The 26,851-nt window shown below is 44.5% G+C and overlaps 1 protein-coding gene across 5 annotated transcripts in view; it reads right to left on the bottom strand.

The window, feature by feature from the left end:
- Window positions 1–26,851, bottom strand: part of LOC126481493 (protein phosphatase 1B) — a 243,577-nt gene that overhangs the window by 136,257 nt on the left and 80,469 nt on the right. For all 5 annotated transcript variants that reach the window (XM_050105276.1, XM_050105277.1, XM_050105279.1 and 2 more), the window contains 2 exons: window positions 23,029–23,448; window positions 4,296–4,413 (listed from right to left, as the gene is read on the bottom strand). In XM_050105276.1, coding sequence (XP_049961233.1) covers window positions 4,296–4,413; window positions 23,029–23,448 — 538 coding nt within the window. The remainder of the gene's footprint in view (window positions 1–4,295; window positions 4,414–23,028; window positions 23,449–26,851) is intronic.

Raw genomic sequence — 26,851 nt, 5'->3', positions numbered from 1 at the left:
AGTAAAAAATTAAATAAAGTTTTGTCTGAAATTGGTTTATTTCAGAGTTACACAGTACAGAAGGGATCATGAATGTGACACAAACAACACAAAATTAATTCTTCTCGCAAAGAAACAACATGAAGCAACCCAAAATTCAACTCAACTACGAACTATACATTCACCACAGGACACATTCAAACTATGTCCATGCAGATGAAGCAGTGATGCGATCAACTTCTCATCATTCTCGGGATGATGCAGGCTCCATTCATCCCATTCTGCACAGTTGTGCAGCTGTTCTCAACTCGATGTTGTTGTGCTACATTCTCAAATACAACACCATACATGAGAGAGAACCCCAAAGGTAGATGTCTAGGGTTTAAGATTGGAGATCTGGTGGGCCAAGCAACTGGTCCTGCATGACCTGTCCACTTATTGGGATAAGCAACTTCGAGAAACTCTCTTGCCACCAAAATGAAATGCGCAGGGGCACCATCAACAAAACATCATCAGTTGATATACAGATGAACACGGCACGCCGAAAGCCTGTATTGGCCCACGATGTAATGCCTACCACAAATGACATTATCCATCATAACTAAAAAATAAAGCAGTTTCAGACAGAACTTTTTTTAACATTTAACTCTTATATTGATCCATACACCACACCCATCAAGGGTGTACAGTTACTTTTGAATCACCCTGTATCAATCTATGATAAGAGTCTGCAACTAAGAAATAACTTTGTGGTAATTCTGCCAAATAACTGCAGCATACAAAAATACAAAAATTTTAATAAACAATGGTTACTGAAAATTTCTTTATGAAGTTAACTGGCACACACACAACATGGAACATTTCACAGTACATAATTTGAAAGTGATTTTATTTTGAAGTACAATTTTTTGCAGTAAAATCAGAACAAAGTGTGGATGTCAAAATCTATAGAAGCAAGTTGTGTCTATTCCTCTGGATATTACACTTGAAGATGACCCAGTGTGAGGGTACAAGCTTCAAGCTGTATAGTTTGAGGAAGGTCAGATGATCACTGATTATGTTCCAGATACCTTTGTATTTTCAGGACAATATGTACAGTGCAGTTTAAATTTATATGAAAGCTGAAATATTTTTAGCATTCTTTTTCACTGTGCCTTTCTGCAAGTCAATGCCTCCTCTCTTCATTGCGAGTAGCAATCTATGCTTTCCATGTTATTATTATTATTATTCTATTCTGGACTTTCCACTGTCATATTTTATGAGCAAACACAGAAGGTGCACTTCTGAGAAGTTAGGAAAGCAGGAGAAAGGTACAGGCAGAAGTGAAGCTGTGAAGGTGGATCATGAGTCAGGCTGGAATACCTCAGTCAGTAAGGCCAGTTATTGCTCACGCTGGAATATCTCAGTCAGTAAGACCACCCACACTGCTTGTAAACACAAGGTTGCAGGTCTGAGTCTTTTAAAAGCAAACAGTTTGAATCTGTCAGGAATTTTCAAAACCAGTGCACACTCTTTGGCACACTGAAAGACTCATTCGGAAAATATTATAAATAAATTGCACATTTAAAATCAAAAACAAAGTATCACATATGAATTTTATTAGATATTCTTGACTATTCAATAATGGAAATGTGGGTATGACACTTGAAACATTCCAAGAAATGCAACTGTTTAAAACAAGGAAAATACAATCAAATTTTTGAGGATATGCTTGCATGTTACCAACTCAGAATCTAAAGTGTTAAAGAACAGTTACAACAATAGATACTAGTGGGAGGCAGAGTTGGGACTGCTACGCGAAAAAAGGTGTAGTTAGCAATGGCTTTTTCTCAATGTGGGAGCTGGATTCAGCACTATCTGCAAGTTGTAACACAACACTTGACCATTACGGCATGTTAGGAAACCTTTGAGGGGTGCATAAAAATTCCACCCCTGTCCCTTCAGGATCTGCTTAGTTGTGTATGGGAGGCATGACATTACTCCAACTCTTGGCACGTAAGAACTGGACATACTCATTCGGTTAGCTTAGTGCACCTCTATCTTGTGTAGGAAGACCTTAAGAGTAGATGGTGAGTCACTGTCTTTGAGTTCTTGAATCCTGATAGATTCTTAGTAACTACAACCTGTTGAATCCAACAGATTTTTCTTGTTAATTAAAGCACAGCAGATGGCTTTTTCTATCTTGAGAATGTCTGAAATACCACTTAAGACACACAACCACCTCAGATAGTTCCACGACTGCTTTTCATCTTAATAATGTCTCAGGTTTTCTCGGCATGACTGATTAACAGTGTGCTTTCAGATGTTCTGCTGAGTTGCTGTTTTCCTTTTCTGCACAATATTTTGATAACTGATCAACCCGTCTTCTTCAGGGTGGGTCGGTTGTCAAAATATTATGCATAAAATGGAAGCAACAACTTGGCATAAGGCCCAGATGCACACTATTTACCATGCCAAACAGTTTTGAACAGAAGACTGCATATAAGGAAGTGGTACTCAATTGTTAGCAAATTTGTCATTGCAATCAGCAGTGTGACATTGTCAAGAATCAGGGGAGTGCAGCGTTTCATGGACGAGGAATATTTTGTATCTTCTCCAAATCAGCAACAGCAAAACATTAGCTGCAACTGATATCGAAGAGGTTAGATAAATGAATGCTATGTAGTTTGGACATAAGTTTAAACCACAAGTTGTCTTGGTTACGATATGCGAGGGATCTTAAAACTAAGTTCCTCAAACAACTTAAATTTTTAAGGACCTTAGCCATAACTCTTGCAGAACTGACAATGAATTTGCTCCCATTTTATAAAACTTTCATTTGGGTACATACCGGCTTATGGGTGCCAGATGCAGACCACGTTCAAAGATCATTGACACTACTCACACTGAGGGCTTTTGTGTGGCCACAGGTACCTACAGACTCAGTCACACAGCCAGCCTCTGATCCAAGCCTTGCACGCCACTATTAACTGTCTGGAGGAAACACCATGATGTATCAAGTGTTCGGGATCTTGTCTACTGGTGAGTAACCAGTACTGAAACTTTTTAAGTGAGTACTCGTGGGATTGGCATCTGGACAATGTCAATGACCAATAATGCTATTTGGAATGTGTGTGAATGCAGGTCTTTTAGCATTTTGTAGGATCCAAATGTCATTTCATTACTATCCATGTCATGGTTGGAGCTGTCTTCTGCTCTGTTTGATAACAAGATCCATAACTATATTGCATAGGTCAAAATAAAAGAGAAATTGTACTCTATAGCACACTTTTGAAATATTATGTAACAGCATATTAAGTAAGCATCAAAATTATACGCTAACCTGCTCTAATATGAGCAAGTAGGGGCAACATTAATTAATCAGCAATGCACTTCAATCATATCCACAAGATAGTTTATCAATTGCAGTGCCTGACTAGGACCAAGAAATATGACATAATGAAGGCACTGGAGCTCGTTTATATGTACCCAAACTATGAAATTCTTGATCTATTCTCATTTTCTGAGTGCACTTTAAGCTGTGTAGTGCTTGTACTGGTCCAGTCAATCCAGTACTTTTTTCTTCACCTGCAGCATCTAGGAAAAGAACGTATATTATGTAGAGTACTAATGCATGTGGGAATACAAGATAATGAATTGGTCGATGCAGCAGTCAAGAACATCAGCATAATGCTACTATAACATCGTGAAAAGTTTCTGTACACACAATGACCTCAGTGCTAAAGACAGAGAGGCAGGGTGTGAGAGACTAGATGGCAATTAACTCCTTCCAGACTGATGTGGAAAGAAGTGTTCGCAAGATGCATCCAGATAGGGAACTACCCTTTGATGAATGGATTTCTTATCTGGCAAGACAACTTTTCACTGTAGGATGACAGTGGCGTAGCTATGGAACTATCCTTTGATGGACAGATTTCTTCTCTGGCAAGAAAACCTTTCAGCATGCGACGTCCGTGGTGGACAAATGTTTGTAAGCCAAACATTTAGCTACTGACTTGCCCTCTATTTTATATACGATAAACAAATTTTCAAACATCTAGTAAACTACTGTTAATCTTTCCAGTTATCACAAAGTGGTGAAGACAAACACACAGCACAGCCACCATGCTGCTTTTAAGCAACTCACACTTCTTATTTTTGTCATCTATAGACCTTTAGATCTTTAGCTGCATTTCTCGTTTCTGTTGCTTTTTTGATAAATTTTAGTTTCCTATGAGATTACAAGAATCTAGTTTGGGTGCTAATGACTACATAATTGAGAACTGCTAAACAACAACAAACCAGCATATGTGCGCATAAGAAACTAAAGAAGCCACCTGTCATTCTCCTTTCTATTAATTCTTCAAGTTCTCGTTCACGCTGCAGTGCTTCAGCTGAAGGCTGTGGCACACCAGGGAAGGTGACTAACACAATGCTCATGTTGTCTCGACTTCCCTGAAAAAGAAGAAAGTACCTGAAAATCAAAGCTACAAACAGGACTGATAAAAATATATATGAAAATGCTCAGCTCATAACAATTACTAATACAAGATAAAAATGGATACGACAAAATGAGCACCAAAGCAACACATTATTATTTAATCCCATTAACCAGGAACGCCAAATGTCACTAGGAAAGGATAGAACATTGGGGCACTAAGACCCATGTAGTTTTTTTCGTTAGTCTTTTGTTTTCTGTCTTCCATTCATATAACTGCTTAAAACCTACACCCCTCTTCAAGTAATGAACCTAAAAAGCTTCCTACATACAAGTGACTGCATGTGCAAGGGATTCCATATATTAATGCTTTTGCAAGTGGTGAGTGTAGGTCCCCTGCATCTTCAAATACAGGCACACCTGTCTTGACGTTTTAAATGTTAATACCACATCTTCATATTTTGGTTATGTGGTCTGTGATTGTTGACAAACAGGAGGAAACCTTTTCCTTTAAATGGTTCTTTTTCACTAGAAGCTCTAAATCTTTTAGAGCTTTTCTTTTTCTTTTTTTTTCTCTCTTCTTCTTCTTCGCTGTCTCAAGGGCTGCTTCTCCAAATTTTTCTGTATAGAAATTCGCTACAGCTACACTGATTGTGTTTCCCATTCCTATGCTATTAATTCATTTACAGAATTTGTTGTTCCACTGAAAGTTGTGTGAAAATGTTTAAAAGTATCTGGCATATCCCGCACATAAGGGCAATGAAGAAAGAGGACGACCATAGTAAAATTCAGAGAAATAAACAGAGCTTAAAGGAGATCTGATAACTTCTATTCTTAAGATAATGAACAAACTAATAAATACCTTTTTAATACCTCCCATTGACATAAAGAGACTTATAAAATCAGAAGCACTGTGATCAAGATTGTATGGTTTAGCAAAAATTCACAAATTCACAACAGGCTATTCTAGCAGCCACTGAGAGAACAGGGTGCAACCAACTGCATATTGTGGCACATGTTGGAACAACTAGTGTTTGTCATCTGGGCTCCGAGGTCATACTTTGGTCATTATAGCGACTGGCAGAGAAGGTTGAGAAGACCAGCCTTGTGCATGGAGTTTCAACAAAGCTCACAATTTCCTGCACTGTCCCAAAACTGATTGTGGTCCTTTGGTTCTAGTCGATTGTAAGGGCTGCACCAGAGATACTCTGAAGGCTCTGTGACAAGCTAGGCTGTGACTTAATGGACTTGCACCATAGGGTTAAGAACTGTAGGGTCTCCCTCCATGTGTCAGGTGTGGACCACACCTCAGAGGCTGCTGTTCAGGTAGCTGACTCTTTGTGAAGCGCACACGTTTTTTAAGATTATGTGACTGCATCCAATCCAAGTAATGATTGCTGTAGGAAACCTAGAAGTATCCATGTAAGATCAAAAGAAATGCCTCCCACAGGCGAGAGTATTAAAATCTTAAAAAAGCATTCACAACAAAGTGCCAGAGTTTCAAGTGCTCATGAAAAGCAGTAAAGTTCACATAATATTAGGTACAGAAAGCTGGTTGAAACCTGAAGTTGATAGGAGTGAGATTTTTGGGAGAATATGAGTGTATATTGAAAGGATAGGCAAATGGGAAATGGAGGTGGCGTATTTGTCACAGTAGACAAGAAACTCAAATCCACCAAGATAGAAATTGAAGCTGCATGAGAGAGACTTTGGACAAGGCTCAATATCAGAGGTGGGCATAAAATCGTAATTGAATCCTTCTATTGCCCTCCAGACTCATCATCTGATGTAACCAAAAACTTAAGAGAAAACTTCGGTGCAGTTGTTACCCAAACATATCTACATATGCCGCAATCCACCATACAGTGCGTGGCGGAGGGTACCTCGTACCACAACTTGCATCTTTGCATCTTCTCTCCCTGTTCCACTCCCAAACAGAACGGGGGGAAAATGACAGCCTATATGCCTCTGTATGAGCCCTAATCTCTCTTATCTTCGTGGTCTTTCCGCGAAATATAAGTTGGCGGCAGTAAAATTGTACTGCAGTCAGCCTCAAATGCTGGTTCTCTAAATTTCCTCAGTAGCGATTCACGAAAAGAATGCCTCCTTTCCTCCAGAGACTCCCACCCGAGTTCCTGAAGCATTTCCGTAACACTTGCGTGATTATCAAACCTACCAGTAACAAATCTAGCAGCCCACCTCTGAATTGATTCCATGTCCTCCCTCAATCCGACCTGATAGGGATCCCAAACGCTCGAGCAGTACTCAAGAATAGGTCATATTAGTGCTTTATAAGTGGTCTCCTTTACAGATGAACCACATCTTCCCAAAAAATTCCACCAATGAACCGAAGACAACTATCCGCCTTCCCCACAACTGCCATTACATGCTTGCCCACTTCATATCGCTCTGCAATGTTACGCCCAAATATTTAATAGACGTGACTGTGTCAAGCACTACACTACTAATGGAGTATTCAAACATTATGGGATTCTTTTTCCTATTCATCTGCACTAATTTACATTTATCTATATTTAGAGTTAGCTGCCATTCTTTACACCAATCACAAATCCTGTCCAAGTCATCTTGTATCCTCCTACAGTCACTCAACGACGACACCTTCCCGTACACCACAGCATCATCAGCAAACAGCCGCACATTGCTATCCACCCTATCCAAAAGATCATTTACGTAGATAGAAAATAACAGCAGACCTAACTACCTCCGATGAACACTCACCATCGAGGACACCGTACTGGGTTCTATTACTTAAAAAGTCTTCAAGCCACTCACATATTTGGGAACCAATCCCATATGCTCGTACCTTGGTTAGGAGTCATACTGTAATCGTCGGTGGAAACTTTAATCATCCAACAATTAACTGGGAAAATTGCTGTCTTGTTAGCTGAGGGCGTTATAAGACTTCCTGTGAAACATTACTAAATGCCTTCTCTGAAAACTATCTTGAACAGTGAGTTAGGACCTCCACTCGTGGTGGAAATATACTGGTTCTAATGACAATAAACAGACCTGACCTCTTTGAGGATGTACACATCAAAACTGGTGCCAGCAACCATGATATGGTTGTGGCAACAATGATTACCGTAGTACAAAGGACAACTAAAACTAGCAGAAAGACATATATTCTCAGTAAACTAGGAGAAAAATCAGTAGGGTCACATCTCAATGAGGAACTTGAAACTTTCAGGGTAGTGAAGGAGCATGTACAGAACACTGGCTCAAGTTTAAAAGAATATTTGACCATGCACTGGATACACATGTACCCAGTAGAACAGTTCATAATGGGAGGGAATCTCCATGGTATACATTCCCTGAAAAGAAACTTCTAAAGAAACAGAGATTACTGTATAATAGGTATAAAATAAAGCCTAGGGCTATAGCTAGAGTGATGCTGAATGAAACACATTTGGCTGTCAAGGTAGCAATGTGTGATGCCTTCGGTGACTACCATAGCAGATTACTGTCAAGTGATCTTTCACAAAACTCAAAAGAAATTCTGGTCATATATAAAGGCTGTTAGGGGCACCAAAGTTACTATCCAGTCCGTAGCGAATGAGACAGGAACTGAATTGCATATAGCAAAGCAAAAGCTGAAATGCTTTTGAAATGTTCTTTTTCAAAGGAAAACTCAGGACAATTGCCCCCCATTTAATCCTTGTGCCACTGAAAAGGTGAATAAAAATAGTATTAGTGTCAGTAGTGTTGAGAAACAGCTAAAATCATTAAAAATGAACAAAACTCCTGGCATCGATGTGGTCCCCTGTCAGATTCTACACTAAATTTATGGCCGAGTTAGTCCCTCTCCCAACTATAACCTAATCTAGATCCCTCGAACAAAAGAAGTACAGGTCACATCCATCTACAAGAAGGGTAGTAGAAGTGATCCTCAAAACTACCATCCAATACCTTGACATCAATTTGTAGTCGAATCTTAGAACATATTCTGAGCTCAAACATAATAAGGTATCTTTAACAGAATGACCTCCTCAAAAGTCAACCAGCAAGGATTTCGAAAACAATGATCATGTGAAACCCAACTCGCACCTTTCTCACATGACATACTGAAAGCTTTAGATCAGGGCAGCCAGGTAGTTGCAGTGTTTAATGATTTCTGAAAAGTGTTTGACTCAGTACCACACCTACGCTTACTGTCAAAAATAAGATCATATGGGGTATCAAGTTAAATTTGTGACTGGATTGAGGACTTTTTGATAGGGAGGACACAACATGTTATCTTGGATGGAGAGTCATCATCAGACATAGAAGTACTCAGAGTGTGCCCCAGGGATGTGTGTTGGGACCCTTGCTGTTCATGTTGTATATTAATGACCTTGCAGACAATATTAATAGTAAAATCAGGTTTTTGCAGATGATGCAGTTATCCATGGTGAGGTACTATCTGAGAGAAGCTGCATATATATTCTGTATATATTCTGTCAGATCTTGATAAGATTTCAACATGGTGCAGAGATTGGCAATTTGCTCTAAACATTCAGAAATGTAAAATTTTGCATTTCACAAAATAGTATCTTATGACCCATGAGTCAGTGTTGTAAACGGACAACTCATAAAAATATCTGCCTGTAACACTCTGCAGGGATATGAGATGAAATGAAATGATCACATAGGCTCAAGTTGAGGGTAAAGCAGGCGGTGGACTTTGTTTATTGGTAAAATACTGGGAAAATGCCATAAGTCTACAAAAGAGATTGCTTGCAAATCACTTGTGTGACCAGTTATAGAATATTGCTCACATGTGTGGGACCCGTGCCAAATAGGACTAACCAGGGATATTGAATGCACACAGAGGAGGGCAGCACCAGTGGTCACAGGTTTGTATGATCCATGGAGAGAGTCACAGAGAGAGTGAAGGAACTGAACTGGAAGGCTCTTGAAGTGTAAACTATCCCAAGAAAGTGTATTAATAAAATTTCAAGAACCGGCTTTAAATGATGTATCTAGAAATATTCCAAAAATCACTACATATAACTCACATAGGGATCTTGAGGATAAAATTTGAATAATTACAACATACATAGAGGCATTCAAACAACCATTCTTCCTGTACTCCATACACGAATAGAATGGGTAGACTGTTATGTACCTTCTGCCATGGTGGTTTGCAGAGTGTAGGTTGTGGGTGTAAATGTAAAATCTGGCATTCCATTAAGACCCATTGTTAGTGTTATTGATTGTCTGACCTACTGAACTGCCAAACAATTGGCTGCCCTACTACAACCATTTATAGGAGAAACTGACACTTACACTGATCAACGAGAACATTATGACCACTTGCCTAACAGCTCGTATGTCCACCTTTGGCACGGATAAAAGCAGTGACGTGCCACAGTATGGAAGCAATGAGGCCTTGGTAGGTCACTGGAGGAAGTTGGCATCACATCTGCACATACAAGTCACCTAATTCCCACAAATTATCGAGAGGTGGGCGATGAGCTCTGACACCACATTTGATCACATCCCAGATGTATTTAAGCGGGTTCAGGACTAATGAGCCAGCACATCAATTGGAACTTACTACTGTGCTTCCCGAACCACTCCATCGCACTCCTAGCCTTGTGACACAGAGCATCATCTTGTTAAAAAAGCCACTGCCGTCGGGAAACGTGATTATCATGAAGGAGTGTATGTGGTCTGTAACCAGTGTCCGATTCTCAGTGACAGTCATGGTGCGTTGCACGAGCTCCACTGAACCCGTGGATGCCCACGTGAATGTTCCCCAGAATATAATGGAGCCACCACTATCTTGCCTCCATCCCGCAGTACTGGCGTCAAGAAGCTGTTCCCCTGGAAGATGACAAATTTGCATCCTCCCATTGGCATGATGAAGAAGGTACCAGGATTCATCAGACCATGCAACATTCTGCCACTGCACCAACGTCCAGTGCTGACAGTCACATGCCCATTTCACTCGTAGTTGCCAATGTTGTAGTTTAACATTGGTACACGCATGGGTCATCGGCTGCAGAGGCCCATCATTACAAATGTTCGGTGCACTGTGTGTTCACACACACACACACACACACACACACACACACACTTATACTCTGCTCAGCATTAAAGTCTGATGTTGGGTTCCCCCACAGTTCACCAGCTGTCCTGTTTTACGACATCCGACATCTGCAATGAGGGGTGGCCACCCACCCCACGATGTCTAGATGTGGTTTCACTTTGGTTTCACCACTTGTTGAAGACACTCACCACAACACACCTCGAACACCGGACAAGTCATGCAGTTTCTGAAATGCTTGTGGCGAGCCTCTGGGCCATCAATATCTGCCCTCAGTCAAATTCAGATGGATCGAGCACCTTCCCCATTCTAGGCACGGACAGCATGCTCACTGATACTACCTGCACTATGCATGTGTCCAACTAGCAGTTGTTGTTGTTGTGGTCTTCAGTCCTGAGACTGGTTTGATGCAGCTCTCCATGCTACTCTATCCTGTGCAAGCTTTTTCATCTCCCAGTACCTACTGCAACCTACATCCTTCTGAATCTGCTTAGTGTATTCATCTCTTGGTCTTCCCCTACGATTTTTACCCTCCACGCTGCCCTCCAATACTAAATTGGTGATCCCTTGATGCCTCAGAACATGTCCTACCAACCGATCCCTTCTTCTGGTCAAGTTGTGCCACAAACTTCTCTTCTCCCCAATCCTATTCAATACTTCCTCATTAGTTATGTGATCTACCCATCTAATCTTCAGCATTCTTCTGTAGCACCACATTTCGAAAGCTTGTATTCTCTTCTTGTCCAAACTATTTATCGTCCATGTTTCACTTCCATACATGGCTACACTCCATACGAATACTTTCAGTAATGACTTCCTGACACTTAAATCAATACTGGATGTTAACAAATTTCTCTTCTTCAGGAACGCTTTCCTTGCCATTGCCAGCCTACATTTTATATCCTCTCTACTTCGACCATCATCAGTTATTTTGCTCCCCAAATAGCAAAACTCCTTTACTACTTTAAGTGTCTCATTTCCCAATCCAATTCCCTCAGCATCACCCGACTTAATTAGACTACATTCCATTATCCTTGTTTTGCTTTTGTTGATGTTCATCTTATATCCTCCTTTCAAGACACTGTCCATTCCATTCAACTGTTCTTCCAAGTCCTTTGCTGTCTCTGACAGAATTACAATGTCATCGGCGAACCTCAAAGTTTTTATTTCTTCTCCATGAATTTTAATACCTACTCCGAATTTTTCTTTTGTTTCCTTTACTGCTTGCTCAATATACAGATTGAACAACATCGGGGACAGGCTACAACCCTGTCTTACTCCCTTCCCAACCACTGCTTCCCTTTCATGTCCCTCGACTCTTTTAACTGCCATCTGGTTTCTGTACAAATTGTAAATAGCCTTTCGCTCCCTGTATTTTACCCCTGCCACCTTTACAATTTGAAAGAGAGTATTCCAGTCAACATTGTCAAAAGCTTTCTCTAAGTCTACAAATGCTAGAAACGTAGGTTTGCCTTTCCTTAATCTTTCTTCCAAGATAAGTCGTAAGGTCAGTATTGCCTCACGTGTTCCAGTGTTTCTTCGGAATCCAAACTGATCTTCCCCGAGGTTGGCTTCTACTAGTTTTTCCATTCGTCTGTAAAGAATTCGTGTTAGTATTTTTCAGCTGTGACTTATTAAGCTGATAGTTCGGTAATTTTCACATCTGTCAACACCTGCTTTCTTTGGGATTGGAATTATTATATTCTTCTTGAAGTCTGAGGGTATTTCGCCTGTTTCATACATCTTGCTCACCAGATGGTAGAGTTTTGTCAGGACTGGCTCTCCCACGGCCGTCAGTAATTCCAATGGAATATTGTCTACTCCGGGGGCCTTGTTTCGACTCAGGTCTTGCAGTGCTCTGTCAAACTCTTCACGCAGTATCGTATCTCCCATTTCATCTTTATCTACATCTACATCCTCTTCCATTTCCATAATATTGTCCTCAAGTACATCCCCCTTGTATAGACCCTCTATATACTCCTTCCACCTTTCTGCTTTCCCTTCTTTGCTTAGAACTGGGTTTCCATCTGAGCTCTTGATATTCATACAAGTCGTTCTCTTATCTCCAAAGGTCTCTTTAATTTTCCTGTAGGCGGTATCTATCTTACCCCTAGTGAGATAGGCCTCTACATCCTTACATTTGTCCTCTAGCCATCCCTGCTTAGCCATTATGCACTTCCTATCAATCTCATTTTTGAGACGTTTGTATTCCTTTTTGCCTGTTTCACTTACTGCATTTTTATATTTTCTCCTTTCATCAATTAAATTCAATATTTCTTCTGTTACCCAAGGATTTCTACTAGCCCTCGTCGTTTTACCTACTTGATCCTCTGCTGCCTTCACTACTTCATCCCTCAAAGCTACCCATTCTTCTTCTACTGTATTTATTTCCCCCATTCCTGTCAATTGCTCCCTTATGCTCTCCCTGAATCTCTGTACAACCTCTGGTTCTTTTAGTTTATCCAGGTCCTATCTCCTTAAATTCCCACCTTTTTGCAGTTTCTTCAGTTTTAATCTACAGGTCATAACCAATAGATTGTGGTCAGAGTCCACATCTGCCCCTGGAAATGTCTTACAATTTAAAAACCTGGTTCCTAAATCTCTGTCTTACCATTATATAATCTATCTGATACCTTTTAGTATCTCCAGGGTTCTTCCATGTATACAACCTTCTTTCATGATTCTTAAACCAAGTGTTAGTTATGATTATGTTGTGCTCTGTGCAAAATTCTACCAGGCGGCTTCCTCTTTCATTTCTGTCCCCCAATCCATATTCACCTACTATGTTTCCTTCTCTCCCTTTTCCTACACTCGAATTCCAGTCACCCATGACTATTAAATTTTCGTCTCCCTTCACAATCTGAATAATTTCTTTTATTTCATCATACATTTCTTCAATTTCTTCGTCATCTGCAGAGCTAGTTGGCATATAAACTTGTACTACTGTAGTAGGTGTGGGCTTCGTATCTATCTTGGCCACAATAATGCGTTCACTATGCTGTTTGTAGTAGCTTACCCGCATTCCTATTTTCCTATTCATTATTAAACCTACTCCTGCATTACCCCTATTTGATTTTGTGTTTATAACCCTGTAGTCACCTGACCAGAAGTCTTGTTCCTCCTGCCACCGAACTTCACTAATTCCCACTATATCTAACTTCAACCTATCCATTTCCCTTTTTAAATTTTCTAACCCACCTGCCCGATTAAGGGATCTGACATTCCACGCTCCGATCCGTAGAATGCCAGTTTTCTTTCTCCTGATAACGACATCCTCTTGAGTAGTCCCCGCCCGGAGATCCGAATGGGGGACTATTTTACCTCCGGAATATTTTACCCAAGAGGACGCCATCATCATGTAATCATACAGTAAAGCTGCATGCCCTCGGGAAAAATTACGGCTGTAGTTTCCCCTTGCTTTCAGCCGTTCGCAGTACCAGCACAGCAAGGCCGTTTTGGTTATTGTTACAAGGTCAGATCAGTCAATCATCCAGACTGTTGCCCTTGCAACTACTGAAAAGGCTGCTGCCCCTCTTCAGGAACCACACGTTTGTCTGGCCTCTCAACAGATACCCCTCCGTTGTGGTTGCACCTACGGTACGGCTATCTGTATCGCTGAGGCACGCAAGCCTCCCCACCAACGGCAAGGTCCATGGTTCATGGGGGGCCAATGCTGCAATTGCCTGGATGGGTTTATACCAATAGTAGGTTGATGGTGACCATGTTCTAGCCGGTCAGTGTATTATCGTCATTTTATTGAAAAACTAAAATCCTTCAAGTTTTGTGCAAGAGTTGTTACGAGCAGTTTTGACGATAAATTATTGTTTCCTAAGGTTCCTCTTAATGAAGTTATGTCATAGCTGTAAATCATTTTCACATAGGATATGGCAGGTCTCTTTAAACATTGTCTCACATCAAATTAGTTTCAACGGGGCAACAAATGCTGTGAGCAAATTAATAGCATAGCTATGGGAAGCCGTCTCAATGTAGTCGTAATGGATTTTTATATGGAAAAATTTGAAGAAGCAGCACTTTAGTCAGCAAAGGAAGAGAACCCTTTGTTGGTTTCGGTACAATGATGATATTTTAGTTAAATGACTTCATGGAGGAAAATGTCTCAGAAATTTTAAATTTTCTGAATGATATTACTTCTAATATAAAGTCTCCTATGGAAAGAGAGAAAGAAAGTCAAATTTCATTTTGGGTGTACTGGTACTCAGAAAACCTAATGGAACTTTAGGACAAGAAGTTACAGTAAGCCCAAACGCACAGCCAGATGCCTTCACAGATATTCCAGTCACCATCAGAAGCATCAAAATATTGTTGGACTGGGCTAAGAGAAACTGTTAACCATAGTACTTAGAAGACCAGTCTGATAATTTACAAACTGCTTTCAGAAGAAATGGGTACTATGACGAAGAAATAAATAGGACACTGCACACTGAAAGATCTGGAGCTTCAGGTAAGAAAGAACCAACTGAAGAGGAAGTTTTCCCCCCATTCATGAAAACAGTCACAGACTGCATTGGTAGAGTACTAAGAAGACCTTGAATGCAAGAAATATGCATGAATATTTAAGCATTGCAAAGCACCTGCGCCCACTGCTTGAGGCAGCGGGAGTATATCAAATCCCTTCCATATGCAGTGAAGGGTGCATAGGTGGGACCAGTTAATGACAAAAATTGCTTCTCCATACTAAAATTTTATGAAGATCGTGATTTTATCGCAATTTGATGTGATAAATCAACAAAGAATTTTTTAGTCAAGTGTAAAGAGGAACTACAAAAACAAACTTTAACACCTGATTTAAAGAACACAAGAGCAGTTGTCACAGATAAGTTGGCATCAACAAATCATAAATTGGGACCAGGTAATCACCAAATTTGTTTCTCCAATACTATGGTTTTATCAAGAGCCAATCATTACTGTGCTCAGATGTGCAGAGGGGCAATAGAAATTAAAAAGAACAGAAACAACTTTAACGGAAGAGAAGGATTGTAACTAAATAACTTGTGGACCTTAGTGCTAACTGAAGCAAGCAGCACCAAGTCTTCCCCTTTACAAGCCCCATAATACATTTTGGCACGACTTGACGATCTTTGGCAGCAATCTGAGGACATCACAAACTGCCCATTGCAAGGATACATATAAACAGTTTGGCTTGCTGAGCTTATTTAAGTCTGTACTGCAATCTGAGTCTTTATTGCCTCCAATGATTTCTTCAGCACTGGTAGACAAACCATTATGCAAAGAAAATAATATGCTTTGATCACAGCACGAAATGGGGAAACAGACCTGTAGTCCTGCAGTTTCCTGTTTTCAGGATGGCGGTAGCTCAACACAATACCAACTTGTTAACTTCAGCTCACATCAGGAGGAGCTAGCCCAGGTGACTCTCTTCAAAAAGATTGGGGAAAAAGCGAGTGAAGGCCACAAATTCAGGAGGGTCTGTCTGGACAAAGGTGCTCAAATCTTTGTTTACGTGGGGATGGGAAAAGTATAAAGGCTGAAGGAGATGGTGCCCAAGATATCTCTGTGAAATGAGGCGAAATTGCTGGTCAAGACAGCAATAGAACTATTTAAGGCCACTAAAATATCAATCTGGGTACCACAACTACTTAAGGGTGTTCCCCAAGAGACCCTGTGAGGGAAATTACAGGTTCAGAAGCAGAAAGTCTCGACAGATGATTGTAGGATAATTAACCGGAAGGTTGCAACTGATTGTCAAAACCTTGTGCTGGAAATCAGTGAAAAGTCCCTCAAGGCAAGACAATCTAAAACAATACTTAGCGATCTTGCAGGTTACTGTCAGGTTGGTTAATGATATCAGAAGCAACAATGGTGGCAGGCTGGCATATAGAAGTGTTGCAGAGAAACCTACAGTCTAGTAATGGGCAACTGCTTCATTAAGTCACCTTCTGGGAAGACGAAACGGATGTGGCCCTGATCCAAGAAACCTATTTATACAGAAAGAGGGTGTATCAGGCCTCGGAGGAACTGACGGTAAGCTGATTTACAGAAGGAATCTAAATACCCCCAACATGTATCTGTGGTAAATATGTAATTTCATTTATGCTGACACTAAACTACTTAAGTTCTGTTCCAGTGACTTAGTGACCATAAGAAACAGTTTGAGGGAATCTGTATTGGTCTAAGTTTACCTTCCTTACGAGGACTGTGTTACATGTTCCCAGCAAGTGAGGAGACTGATGAGACAGTTGTTTGCAGCTGAATGAATGACTGCTGGTTGGCTGTGATTCCAATGCCCACAACCACAAAGCAGTGACACCAACAGCAGAGATGAGTACCTACTTGAATACATACTGGAGAGCAATTAAGAGGTCTTCTGTAAGGCTGGGGAACCTACCTTCATGAATGAAAGAAGGTAGAAAGTAACTAATATAACTTTTTTGTCCATCTCAATGAGTAGTTATGTCAAACATTGGCAAGCAGTAACTGAACCATTGAAATAAGACGTTAAACAGAACACAGCCAAAAGGAATCCTAGAAAACAGATTGTGGTTCATGATTATCTCAGGCTAAGTTATGAGCTACAATATGGTGGAATAAAGAAGAAAAGAAGTCGGATGTTAAGGAGCTGAAGAAAGTGCAAAGAGCTACCTAGCCAAAGCAGCACAATTAGTAACACACCAACAGCTGGGATGAAGACCATACTGAAGAAGCCCCAATTATATCTTTGGGTTACAATGGAGGCAGCAACTGGGGCATACATGTTAAAAACTGGAAATCTTTAGAGACCCAGAATCCCACAAGAATACAATTGGTAGCGCGGGGGGCGAGAGGCGGGGGGGGGGGGGGGGGGGGGGGCGGGCGGGGGGGCCGTGGGCAGGGGCGAGGGCGAGGGAGCAGGGGCGAGGGGTGGGGGAGAGTGGGCGGGGGAGAGGGACGGGGGTGAGGCACGGGGCGAGGGGCGGGGGAGAAGCAGGGGGCCGAGGGGCAGGGGAGAAGCAGGGGGCCGAGGTGCGGGGGAGAGGCAGGGGCCGAGGGGCGGGGGAGAGGCAGGGACCGAGGGGCGGGGGAGAGGCAGGGACCGAGGGGCGGGGGCGAGGGGGGCGGGAGAGGCAGGGGCGGGGGCGATGGTCGAGTGGTGGGGGCGGGGGGCGAGTGGCGGGGGTGGGGGGCGAGTGTCGGGGGCGGGGGGCGAGTGGCGGGGGCGGGGGGCGAGGGGTGGGGGCGGGATGGGCAGGGGCGGGGGTTTAGGGTAAGAGGGGCGGTGGTGCAGTGGAAGAGGGGCGGTGGTGCAGTGGAAGAGGGGCGGTGGTGCAGTGGAAGAGGGGCGAGAATGCAGGGGGAGGGGTGGGGTGTGCCGCAGGGGCGGAGTGTGGGGGCGTTGGGGTGAGTCGGGGGCGGGGGCCATGGCCAGGGGGGCGGGGGGCGAAGGCCAGGGGGGCGAAAGCCAGGTCAGGGATGGGGGGGCGAAGGGCGGGCGAGCAGGGGGGCCGAAGGGCGGGCGAGCAGGGGGGCCGAAGGGCGGGCGAGCAGGGGGGCCGAAGGGCGGGCGAGCAGGGGGGCCGAAGGGCGGGCGAGCAGGGGGGCCGAAGGGCGGGCGAGCAGGGGGACCGAAGGGCGGGCGAGCAGGGGGGCGAAGGGCGGGTGAGCAGGGGGGCAGGGGGACGAAGGGCGGGTGAGCAGGGGGGCAGGGGGACGAAGGGCGGGTGAGCAGGGGGGCAGGGGGGCGAAGGGCGGGTGAGCAGGGGGGCAGGGGGGCGAAGGGCGGGCGAGCAGGGGGGCAGGGGGGCGAAGTGCGGGCGAGCAGGGGGGCGAAGGGCGGGCGAGCAGGGGGGCAAAGGGCGGGCGAGCAGGGGGGCGAAGGGCGGGCGAGCAGGGGGGCGAAGGGCGGGCGAAGGGCGGGCGAGCAGGGGGGCAGGGGGGGAAGGGCGGGCGGGCAGGGGGGCGAAGGGCGGGCGGGCAGGGGGGCGAAGGGCGGGCGGGCAGGGGGGCGAAGGGTGGGCGGGCAGGGGGGCGAAGGGCGGGCGGGCATGGGGGCGAAGGGCGGGCGGGCATGGGGGCGAAGGGCGGGCGGGCGGGCAGGGGGGCGAAGGGCGGGCGGGCGGGCAGGGGGGCGAAGGGCGGGCGGGCGGGCAGGGGGGCGAAGGGCGGGCGGGCGGGCAGGGGGGGCGAAGGGCGGGCGGGCGGGGGGGCGAAGGGCGGGCGGGCGGGCGGGCAGGGGGGCGAAGGGCAGGGGGGCGAAGGGCGGGCGGGCGGGCAGGGGGGCGAAGGGCAGGCGGGCGGGCGGGCAGGGGGGCTTCAGGGGGGCGAAGGGCGGGCGGGCAGGGGGGCGAAGGGCGGGCGGGCAGGGGGCGAAGGGCGGGCGGGCAGGGGGCGAAGGGCGGGCGGGCAGGGGGCGAAGGGTGGGCGGGCAGGGGGCGAAGGGTGGGCGGGCAGGATGGGGGGCAGGTGAGAATGAAGCTAGTGGTAGATGGTGACATGGCAGTTGGTCAGTGCTGAATGGGTGGTGGCTGTCGGTATGTGGAGTGCATTGCATAATTTGAATACTAGGTGGAACAGTTTTGTCACAGTACATTCTCGCAACGATAGCAATAATTCTGAAAGAACACACTTTTCATACTACTTAATCTTTGTCATACATCTGCACTGCCTTGAAAAAGTGTTCAGTTGTAATTCATTAAAAACTACTGGAAACATTACTCAATTACTGGTGTAGTCACTTCAACATCTTGAGTAAGAAACGGAAAATACAAAAAAATATTTTTATGGATACATGGTTAAACTACAAACAATTCAGCTAGTTAATTACAAATATTATCTAAAATGTAAACATTTAATTCTATTTAATTCTACTAAACTGGTACTTCCCACCATACTTCATTAGATTATGATTTACCCAACTCTTTACATATGGTAACCACAATAAATTGTTTAAACCTCCTAACAGATTACCTTTGCCTGCAAGATTCGATTCTGGATCCTTGGCTTTTACAGACAATGTTGTTAACTGTACTGTCTAGGTATTGCTTTCGATTCACATGACAGAACACACTTCACTGCAGAATTAATGAAAGATACTTTCCGGAAAAAAAATGCCCTAAGCTGTGGCTAAGTCATTCTCTCAGATACCCTTTCTTCAAACAGTGTTAGTCCAGCAAGATGTATAGCATATCATCTGCAGTATTTAACCAGAAGAGGACACTGGTAAATTAAATCTGTGAGGGAAAGTCACCATATGTCTACACAGTTCGGTAAAGATATTGCTCACGAACATAAAGTGTTCAGAAGTAAGGAAGGAATGAACATCACAGTTAGCACAAAGATGGGGCAGGAAATTGGCTATTACTTTGATTCAGGAACCTTCCTGACCTTTGCCATCACAGCTCAAAGAAAGTGCAGGAAACTTGAGACTAGATGGGAGACAGAAATATGAATCCTGATAATCCCAAATGCATGTCTATTATCTGAACCGTGGACCATCTTCATCAGTCAAACAACAAGGTTCGAGATTCTATATGGCACAGAGTTTCAGTTTTGCAGCAAGTATTGCACTAATATATTCCACTGCAGAATGAAAATCTCTGTATCACTAGTGTACAGCTATAATTTACTCTAGTCACACAACCATTCAAGTTTGGATTGTTTTAAAGCAACGCATTAGCTTTATTTTAAGTTAGCTTAACCATAACCATCACAAATATCAGTTGATATTAGTTTACTGTAACCAGACACACATTTTTTAGTTTTATCCTCTAAAAATTTTAAAGACTTGGATGCATTTCAATGAACAAAGGATAGACAATATGTATATATGACTCGCTGTAGGCAAGAGCAGCATGAGTGATGGCAGAAAACAAACAACCTCTGTAAACGCTTTATTACTGCATAAAGTCAACTGTAATATAAATGTAATTCCCATCTCGTGATCACAGATTCTTTTTCCAACAATATTTTCTGTCAAATACATGTTGGGTAAAATCAACTATGCAAAAAGAGGGTATTACAAGTTAATAAGGGAGAAAAACGTAGAAAATGACAATGCTGTCAACAAATTATGGTAACATTATTTTATAATATTACTACATTTATATTAGGCGTGAAAGTGCAGAGGGGGAGGGTGATACTGATGGGCAGGCAGAAGCCGGCGGAGGGGGTGTGGGCAATCTGAAGCCAGCAGATGGGACATGGGCGGACAGAGGCTGGAACTGGGTGGGGAGCAGCCAATAGCAGACAGAGGGAGAGAGGGTAACTGAAGGGGAGAGGATGTGGGATAGGAGGGAGAGCATGAGGGTGGAAGGGTAGAGGGTGAGGGTGAGGGTGAGGGTGAGGGTCAGGGTCAGGGTGGAGTGGTAGATGGCGAGGGTCAGGGCGCAGGGCTATAGGGTTACCGTGGCGGAAGGGGTATGGGGCGCAGGGGGTACGGGGCGGAGGGGTACGGGGCGGAGGGGAAGGGGGCGCAGGGGTACGGTGTGCAGGGGTAGGGGGCGCAGGGGTACGGGGCGGAGGGGTAGAGGGCGGAGGGGGGGTCCGGGGCGCAGGGGGTACGGGGCGCAGGGGGTACGGGGCGCAGGGGGTACGGGGCGCAGGGGGTACGGGGCGCAGGGGGTACGGGGCGCAGGGGGTACGGGGCGCAGGGGGTACGGGGCGCAGGGGGTACGGGGCGCAGGGGGTACGGGGCGCAGGGGGTACGGGGCGCAGGGGGTACGGGGCGCAGGGGGTACGGGGCGGAGGGGTACGGGGCGGAGGGGAAGGGGGCGGAGGGGTACGGGGGGCAGGGGTAGGGGGCGGAGGGGTACGGGGGGGCAGGGGTAGGGGGCGCAGGGGTACGGGTCGGAGGGGTACGGGGCGCAGGGGTAGAGGGCGGAGGGGTACGGGGCGCAGGGGTAGAGGGCGGTGGGGTACGGGGCGCAGGGGAAGAGGGCGGAGGGGTACGGGGCGCAGGGGAAGAGGGCGGAGGGGTACGGGGCGCAGGGGAAGAGGGCGGAGGGGTACGGGGCGCAGGGGTAGAGGGCGGAGGGGTACGGGGCGCAGGGGTAGAGGGCGGAGGGGTACGGGGCGCAGGTGTAGAGGGCGGAGGGGTACGGGGCGCAGGGGTAGAGGGCGGAGGGGTACGGGGCGCAGGGGTAGAGGGCGGAGGGGTACGGGGCGCAGGTGTAGAGGGCGGAGGGTCAGGGCGCAGGGGTAGAGGGCGGAGGGTCAGGGCGCAGGGGTAGAGGGCGGAGGGTCAGGGCGCAGGGGTAGAGGGCGGAGGGTCAGGGCGCAGGGGTAGAGGGCGGAGGGTCAGGGCGCAGGGGTAGAGGGCGGAGGGTCAGGGCGCAGGGGTAGAGGGCGGAGGGTCAGGGCGCAGGGGTAGAGGGCGGAGGGTCAGGGGGCAGGGGTAGAGGGCGGAGGGTCAGGGCGCAGGGGTAGAGGGCGGAGGGTCAGGGCGCAGGGGTAGAGGGCGGAGGGTCAGGATGCAGGGGAATAGGGCGGCTGGTGTGGGCGAAGGATCATTGTTACTGGGAAAGAGTTGTGGGTTATCATGTGTATGATTCCTGATGGTTTCAGATTGTGAAATTCACAGCTCTGTCATTGTTATCATCATCTCTCTCCTGCCCCTCCTCATAATATATACACAAAGCAACTTAATGTAGTAACAACAACAACAATTAAAAATAATGAATTAGGGTGTCACTGGTGTCTGCATTATTATTTTGTGTGTGTTGGGGACTTATTAGTTACTAATATACCGTGTCTGCTTGGTTCAGTTTATAAAGTACTGTTTGTTCGTGATGTCCTGATTGAGGGCTCGCTACTTCTGGATCGGTTGAAAAAAATGGCTCTGAGCACTATGGGAATTAACATCTGAGGTCATCAGTCCCCTGGACTTAGAACTACTTAAACCTAACTAACCTAAGGACATCACAGACATCCTTGCCCGAGGCAGGATTCGAACCTGCGTCCGTAGCAGCAGCGGATCGGTTAAGTCTGATGATTTCAGGCCATGAGTACTTTGTGGCAACAACTGTCAACATTGGTGAGGTATAGATACAATACCTATCTTTGCTAGCCATTACTAAGTGACAAGTGTATCTACCATGGAATGGCGCCTCATGCCAAAGCAGTTAGTTCACATGTACTGCCAGTACACTGTGAGGAAGATGCCTCCCCCCTCTCCCTTCCCCATGGTAGTCTAAATATGAGGCTTAGTGTTCTTCCACTGGTATCCACAAACTACTGATAACTCCATCAGTACATAGTGAATAAAATGTAAATCTGACTGGGAAAGGAACCTGTGACCATTTGAAGATACTTCCATTTAAATTACTGTTCACTTGTGCAGTCAAAGAATCCACATAAATTTGGACCTTGGCCAGAAACAGTATTTGTTTTTCCATTGCCAATGCCAAAGGGTGCATACAATAAGTCTTGCATACAAATCATCTATGCCTTTATTACTAAAATAAATCCCCTTGGTGTGGAAGTATAATACACTAAATTGCCTATTCAACTGAAGAATAAATTTGATTAGCTACAGTAATTCATATTTTACTTGACAATATTAGAATTCAAACCACATTTTATCTCAGTGTTATCCTTGTACTAGCTACAAATATTTTACCATTTCACCTACCTTGTACAGGCAAGTGTCAACCACTTGGTTGGCCACACTCTCGAGGTCATCTGTGAGAGCAAGACGAGAGCGCACAAAGGCACAGAGATCTTCATTAGACATTACATCCCAAACACCATCACAAGCCAAGACCAAGAACTCATCCTTTTCTTCATTTCTAACCACAGCTGATACTTCTGGTTCTGGAGAGACTAACTGCTCACAAGGGCCTCTGCCCTCCACATTTTTGTACTCGTAGTCACCCAAAGCACGTGAAACAGCCAGTGAGCCATTGACACGTTGGATCATTACGCTTCCGCCTGCACGCAAAATACGTTCTTTTTCTGCGGGCAGAACTGGTTTGTGGTCTCTGGTAGAGAATGTCGGGCGACCGCTCCGGCACAGTACAGCCCTCGAATCACCGCAGTTCGCTACGTACACCTGAGGATTAAATAACTGATTTATACTTTCAGATGAAACAATGGAACTTAAAATAGTTTGATACACTGTTGTTTTCAAATTGGTGTGGCATTACAATGATGCAAGTCCAATGTAAAACAAAAGATAAAAACTTTTTGCTATTCTGGAATTGTATATATGCTTCAAAGTTAATTTGCTGAAACACTCAAAAACCGAGGAAAAGTGAGAGGCAGAGTTTTAGAACTTTTCTGTAGTAGGAAAGGTTTACAGTGTGAAGTTTTGTGTGGGCAAGTCACAATCTACTTCTGTGCAAGTTTTAATCTTTAATCATATACATAGATGTACTGTAGCCAAGAGCTAAAGCACTTCCAATCAGTTTCACTACAGTTGACCAAAAGGGGAAGAAGAAACTACTGTTGCAGTTCAACAGTAAACTTTTTCCTGAAGGTTAACATTGGACAAGTTCTGTGCTGTGAGTGGATGTTGCCAGTGCTCTGTGAGACTGTCCCCATACTTAAACCAGATTTAAATCTTTGAGAGGTAATTTCAACCCTGTAACTTCATCATTCAGGTCAGCCTCCTTTATCATTGAAAACCTTGCTGGAACAGGAACTAGTGAAAGAAAGACAGGACTGCACCCTTGTCAATGTGAATAACCTAGTCAGTGAAGAAGAGACTAGACACTACTTGACCAAAACTGAACAATGCTTGCTGTAAGACACAGAATTGCTTAAAACTTTTTGCAATAAACCAAGTTACACTGCCCACAGAGGAGATATGATTATGGATATAAACAAGAAGAAATAATGCCTTTAGCAGCTTACTTAGCAAATGGCAACAAGGTCTCTGTATTTAGGTCACCTCACATGAGGTAGTCTGTCATCAACATTTCTGAAGCAGATAACTAATCTGTGAGACACCAGTAAACACCATATCTGTACTGGCGTCTCCATATTTATTCTGCATGCTGCTTTCGTATGTCACAGGGGACACACAGTGAACCAATATCATATTGTCTGCTGGCATAAGCTGTCATCAGTGCACCAGTCGGCAAAGATATAGCGTGAAGATCGATAGTAGGTGCTGGATCAAGCACGCCTATCACGAGAGAGGCCAAAGACGCACCGACAACTAACATGTCACCAATGCCCTCTCAACAGCCTGTATTTAAGCCACAGCTGCTGACCTGAGGGCTGCGCATTCGCAGAGCGAGCTCAGTTCACATCGCAGGTTGCAGCAGATGGTGACCAGATTAGTGACCACAGCAGGGCTAGCAGTGAGACTAAAGTTTATAATAGGAAGATTACCGATATTGTCTGTAAGAGGACTATTACTGATGAGCTTGTACCAGGAACATGTACTGTACTCAAGCTAAGTAGCAGTTTCACATAAATAAAGAACTGTATCAATCCACTTCTGCATTTGTGTTGTAGAAACAGGATACTGGCCACTCATAACAACATCCTCTCCCTTGCTTCCTATGGTACAAGACTCTACATTGGCAATGAGGGTAATTCATTGGCGATCGCAGATAATCAACTTGGCCAAAGATTTTGCTTGCTTCTCTTGTGATTTAGCTTGCCAGGGCGATCATTTTCAAGTGTTTATATTTGCTAATTTGTTGTTGTGATCTTACATGTATTCCAGGAGGGGAGCCACAGAACTAATCAAATTTCTCATTTCAGAGGCTTTGCTTGCTTTTTGCTACAACATATTTGTGTAAACCATGAATTCTCTGCTCCCTCCACCCCCTGCCTCTGCACCACAGCTGCTGACAGCCAATGTGATGGATCCAACACAAGCTTTTCAGGTTCAGAATCAACAAATAGCTACCTTGCTGATGACGGTACAACAAACTACTGGCTACACAACCACAACCGACCAACCAACCAGGCCAACAAGTGCCACTGACCAGTATACCAATGTTCTGGCAATTTAAGGACACAGAAGAGAAATGGATTGAATACCTAACTCAGTTCCAAGCACACTGTCAAGTTCATCGTGTTCAAGATACTGTAAAGTTATAATACTTCCTTTTGATTGCAGGGTCCTCAGTGTTTAGGTTAATACAAAAACTATTCCCAACCTATCTCCCGGCACATTCATCTATGACCAAGTAATCATTGCATTAACTCAATACTATGACCAGCAAGTTCAAGTAGCTGCACCCAGATATCAGTTTTTTTCATTTGCAGGAAAAATTGGAACAGATGTACCGTCAGCGGTGTACAGAATTAATGGACATGACTAGTAAGTGTAAATATAAGTGCAGTTGTGGCAACTTTTACAATGATTGAATTATAAAAGATGCAATAACATTCAATGTCCCAGACAGTAGGATACGGGAACAGATCTTAAAGTACTCTGGTCCATCAATTCCCCTTGTACTGCAAATCTTGAGCAATATGATTCAGGTGCCATAGTGGCCGTTAAGTTTGACCAGGTCCCGATCTGTCAGGTTGAGTCACCAAATGCTCATGACCACCAAAAGCAGCCACAACAACAAATCAACAACAACCGCATATACAGCCACGTAGACATATAAACAGACCTGTGAATTTAGTGACATCTTGCCCTAGATGTTTTGCTCACCATAATATGATATGTTTGCGCATCACTTAACACAACGTGTTCCACATGTGGAAAAAAAGGCCATGTCCAAGCAGTTCATTTGCAACAGTACAAAAACAAGAAATTTTGCCCATTCCCGGGAAAAACAGGCTCATGCACATGCAGTGAATGGTGTGTTTTCAAAACCTACGACAGGTTCTGACAAAAGTAAGATTCAGGTTGTGCCGCCTCCTCACCCTAGTGCTGTGTAATGACGTTCTAACGAACTACTTGTCTAATTATGAGTTCCTGGCCAGCATGTGAACTTTCAATTAAACAAGGTGCATCAGTAACTTTGCTTAATCGTGCCATGTACAAACAGTTACACTCACCATGCCTTTCTAAATCTAGGAAGCACCTCACTGCTTATAACGGACAGGATATTCCAGTGCTTGGACAGTGCAGTTTTCGTACCACTTACAAATCTCACATTAGGACAGTGAATTTTACTGTGCTAAAATCAAGAGACAGTGAGAACATATTCGGTTTAGACTCCTTTGATTTGTTTGGACTTAGCATCCAAGACAACATACTTTCAGTATCTGTTTGTGCAACAAAAGACAGTTAATGAATTTCCTGGACTATTTTCAGAAGGAATGGGAAAAGCTAATAACTTTGTAGCGCATGTTACACTGAAAGACAATGCACAGCCTAAGTTTTTCTGGGCTCGGCTTGTTCCAATTGCTTTAAGAGACAAAGTAGCCAGTGAATTGAAAGAATTGCACGATAATTGTGTAACTGCTCCCATTCAAGCTAGTCAATGGGCACGTCCACAAGTTTTGTTGCTTAAGCCTTTTGGCCGCATTCGCATTTA

This window comes from Schistocerca serialis, chromosome 5 (assembly GCF_023864345.2).
Source record: "Schistocerca serialis cubense isolate TAMUIC-IGC-003099 chromosome 5, iqSchSeri2.2, whole genome shotgun sequence".
In the NCBI taxonomy this organism is placed as follows: domain Eukaryota; kingdom Metazoa; phylum Arthropoda; class Insecta; order Orthoptera; family Acrididae; genus Schistocerca; species Schistocerca serialis.
The sequence above is the reverse complement of the archived record's forward strand: the minus strand, read 5'-3'. Positions and strand labels throughout refer to the sequence as shown.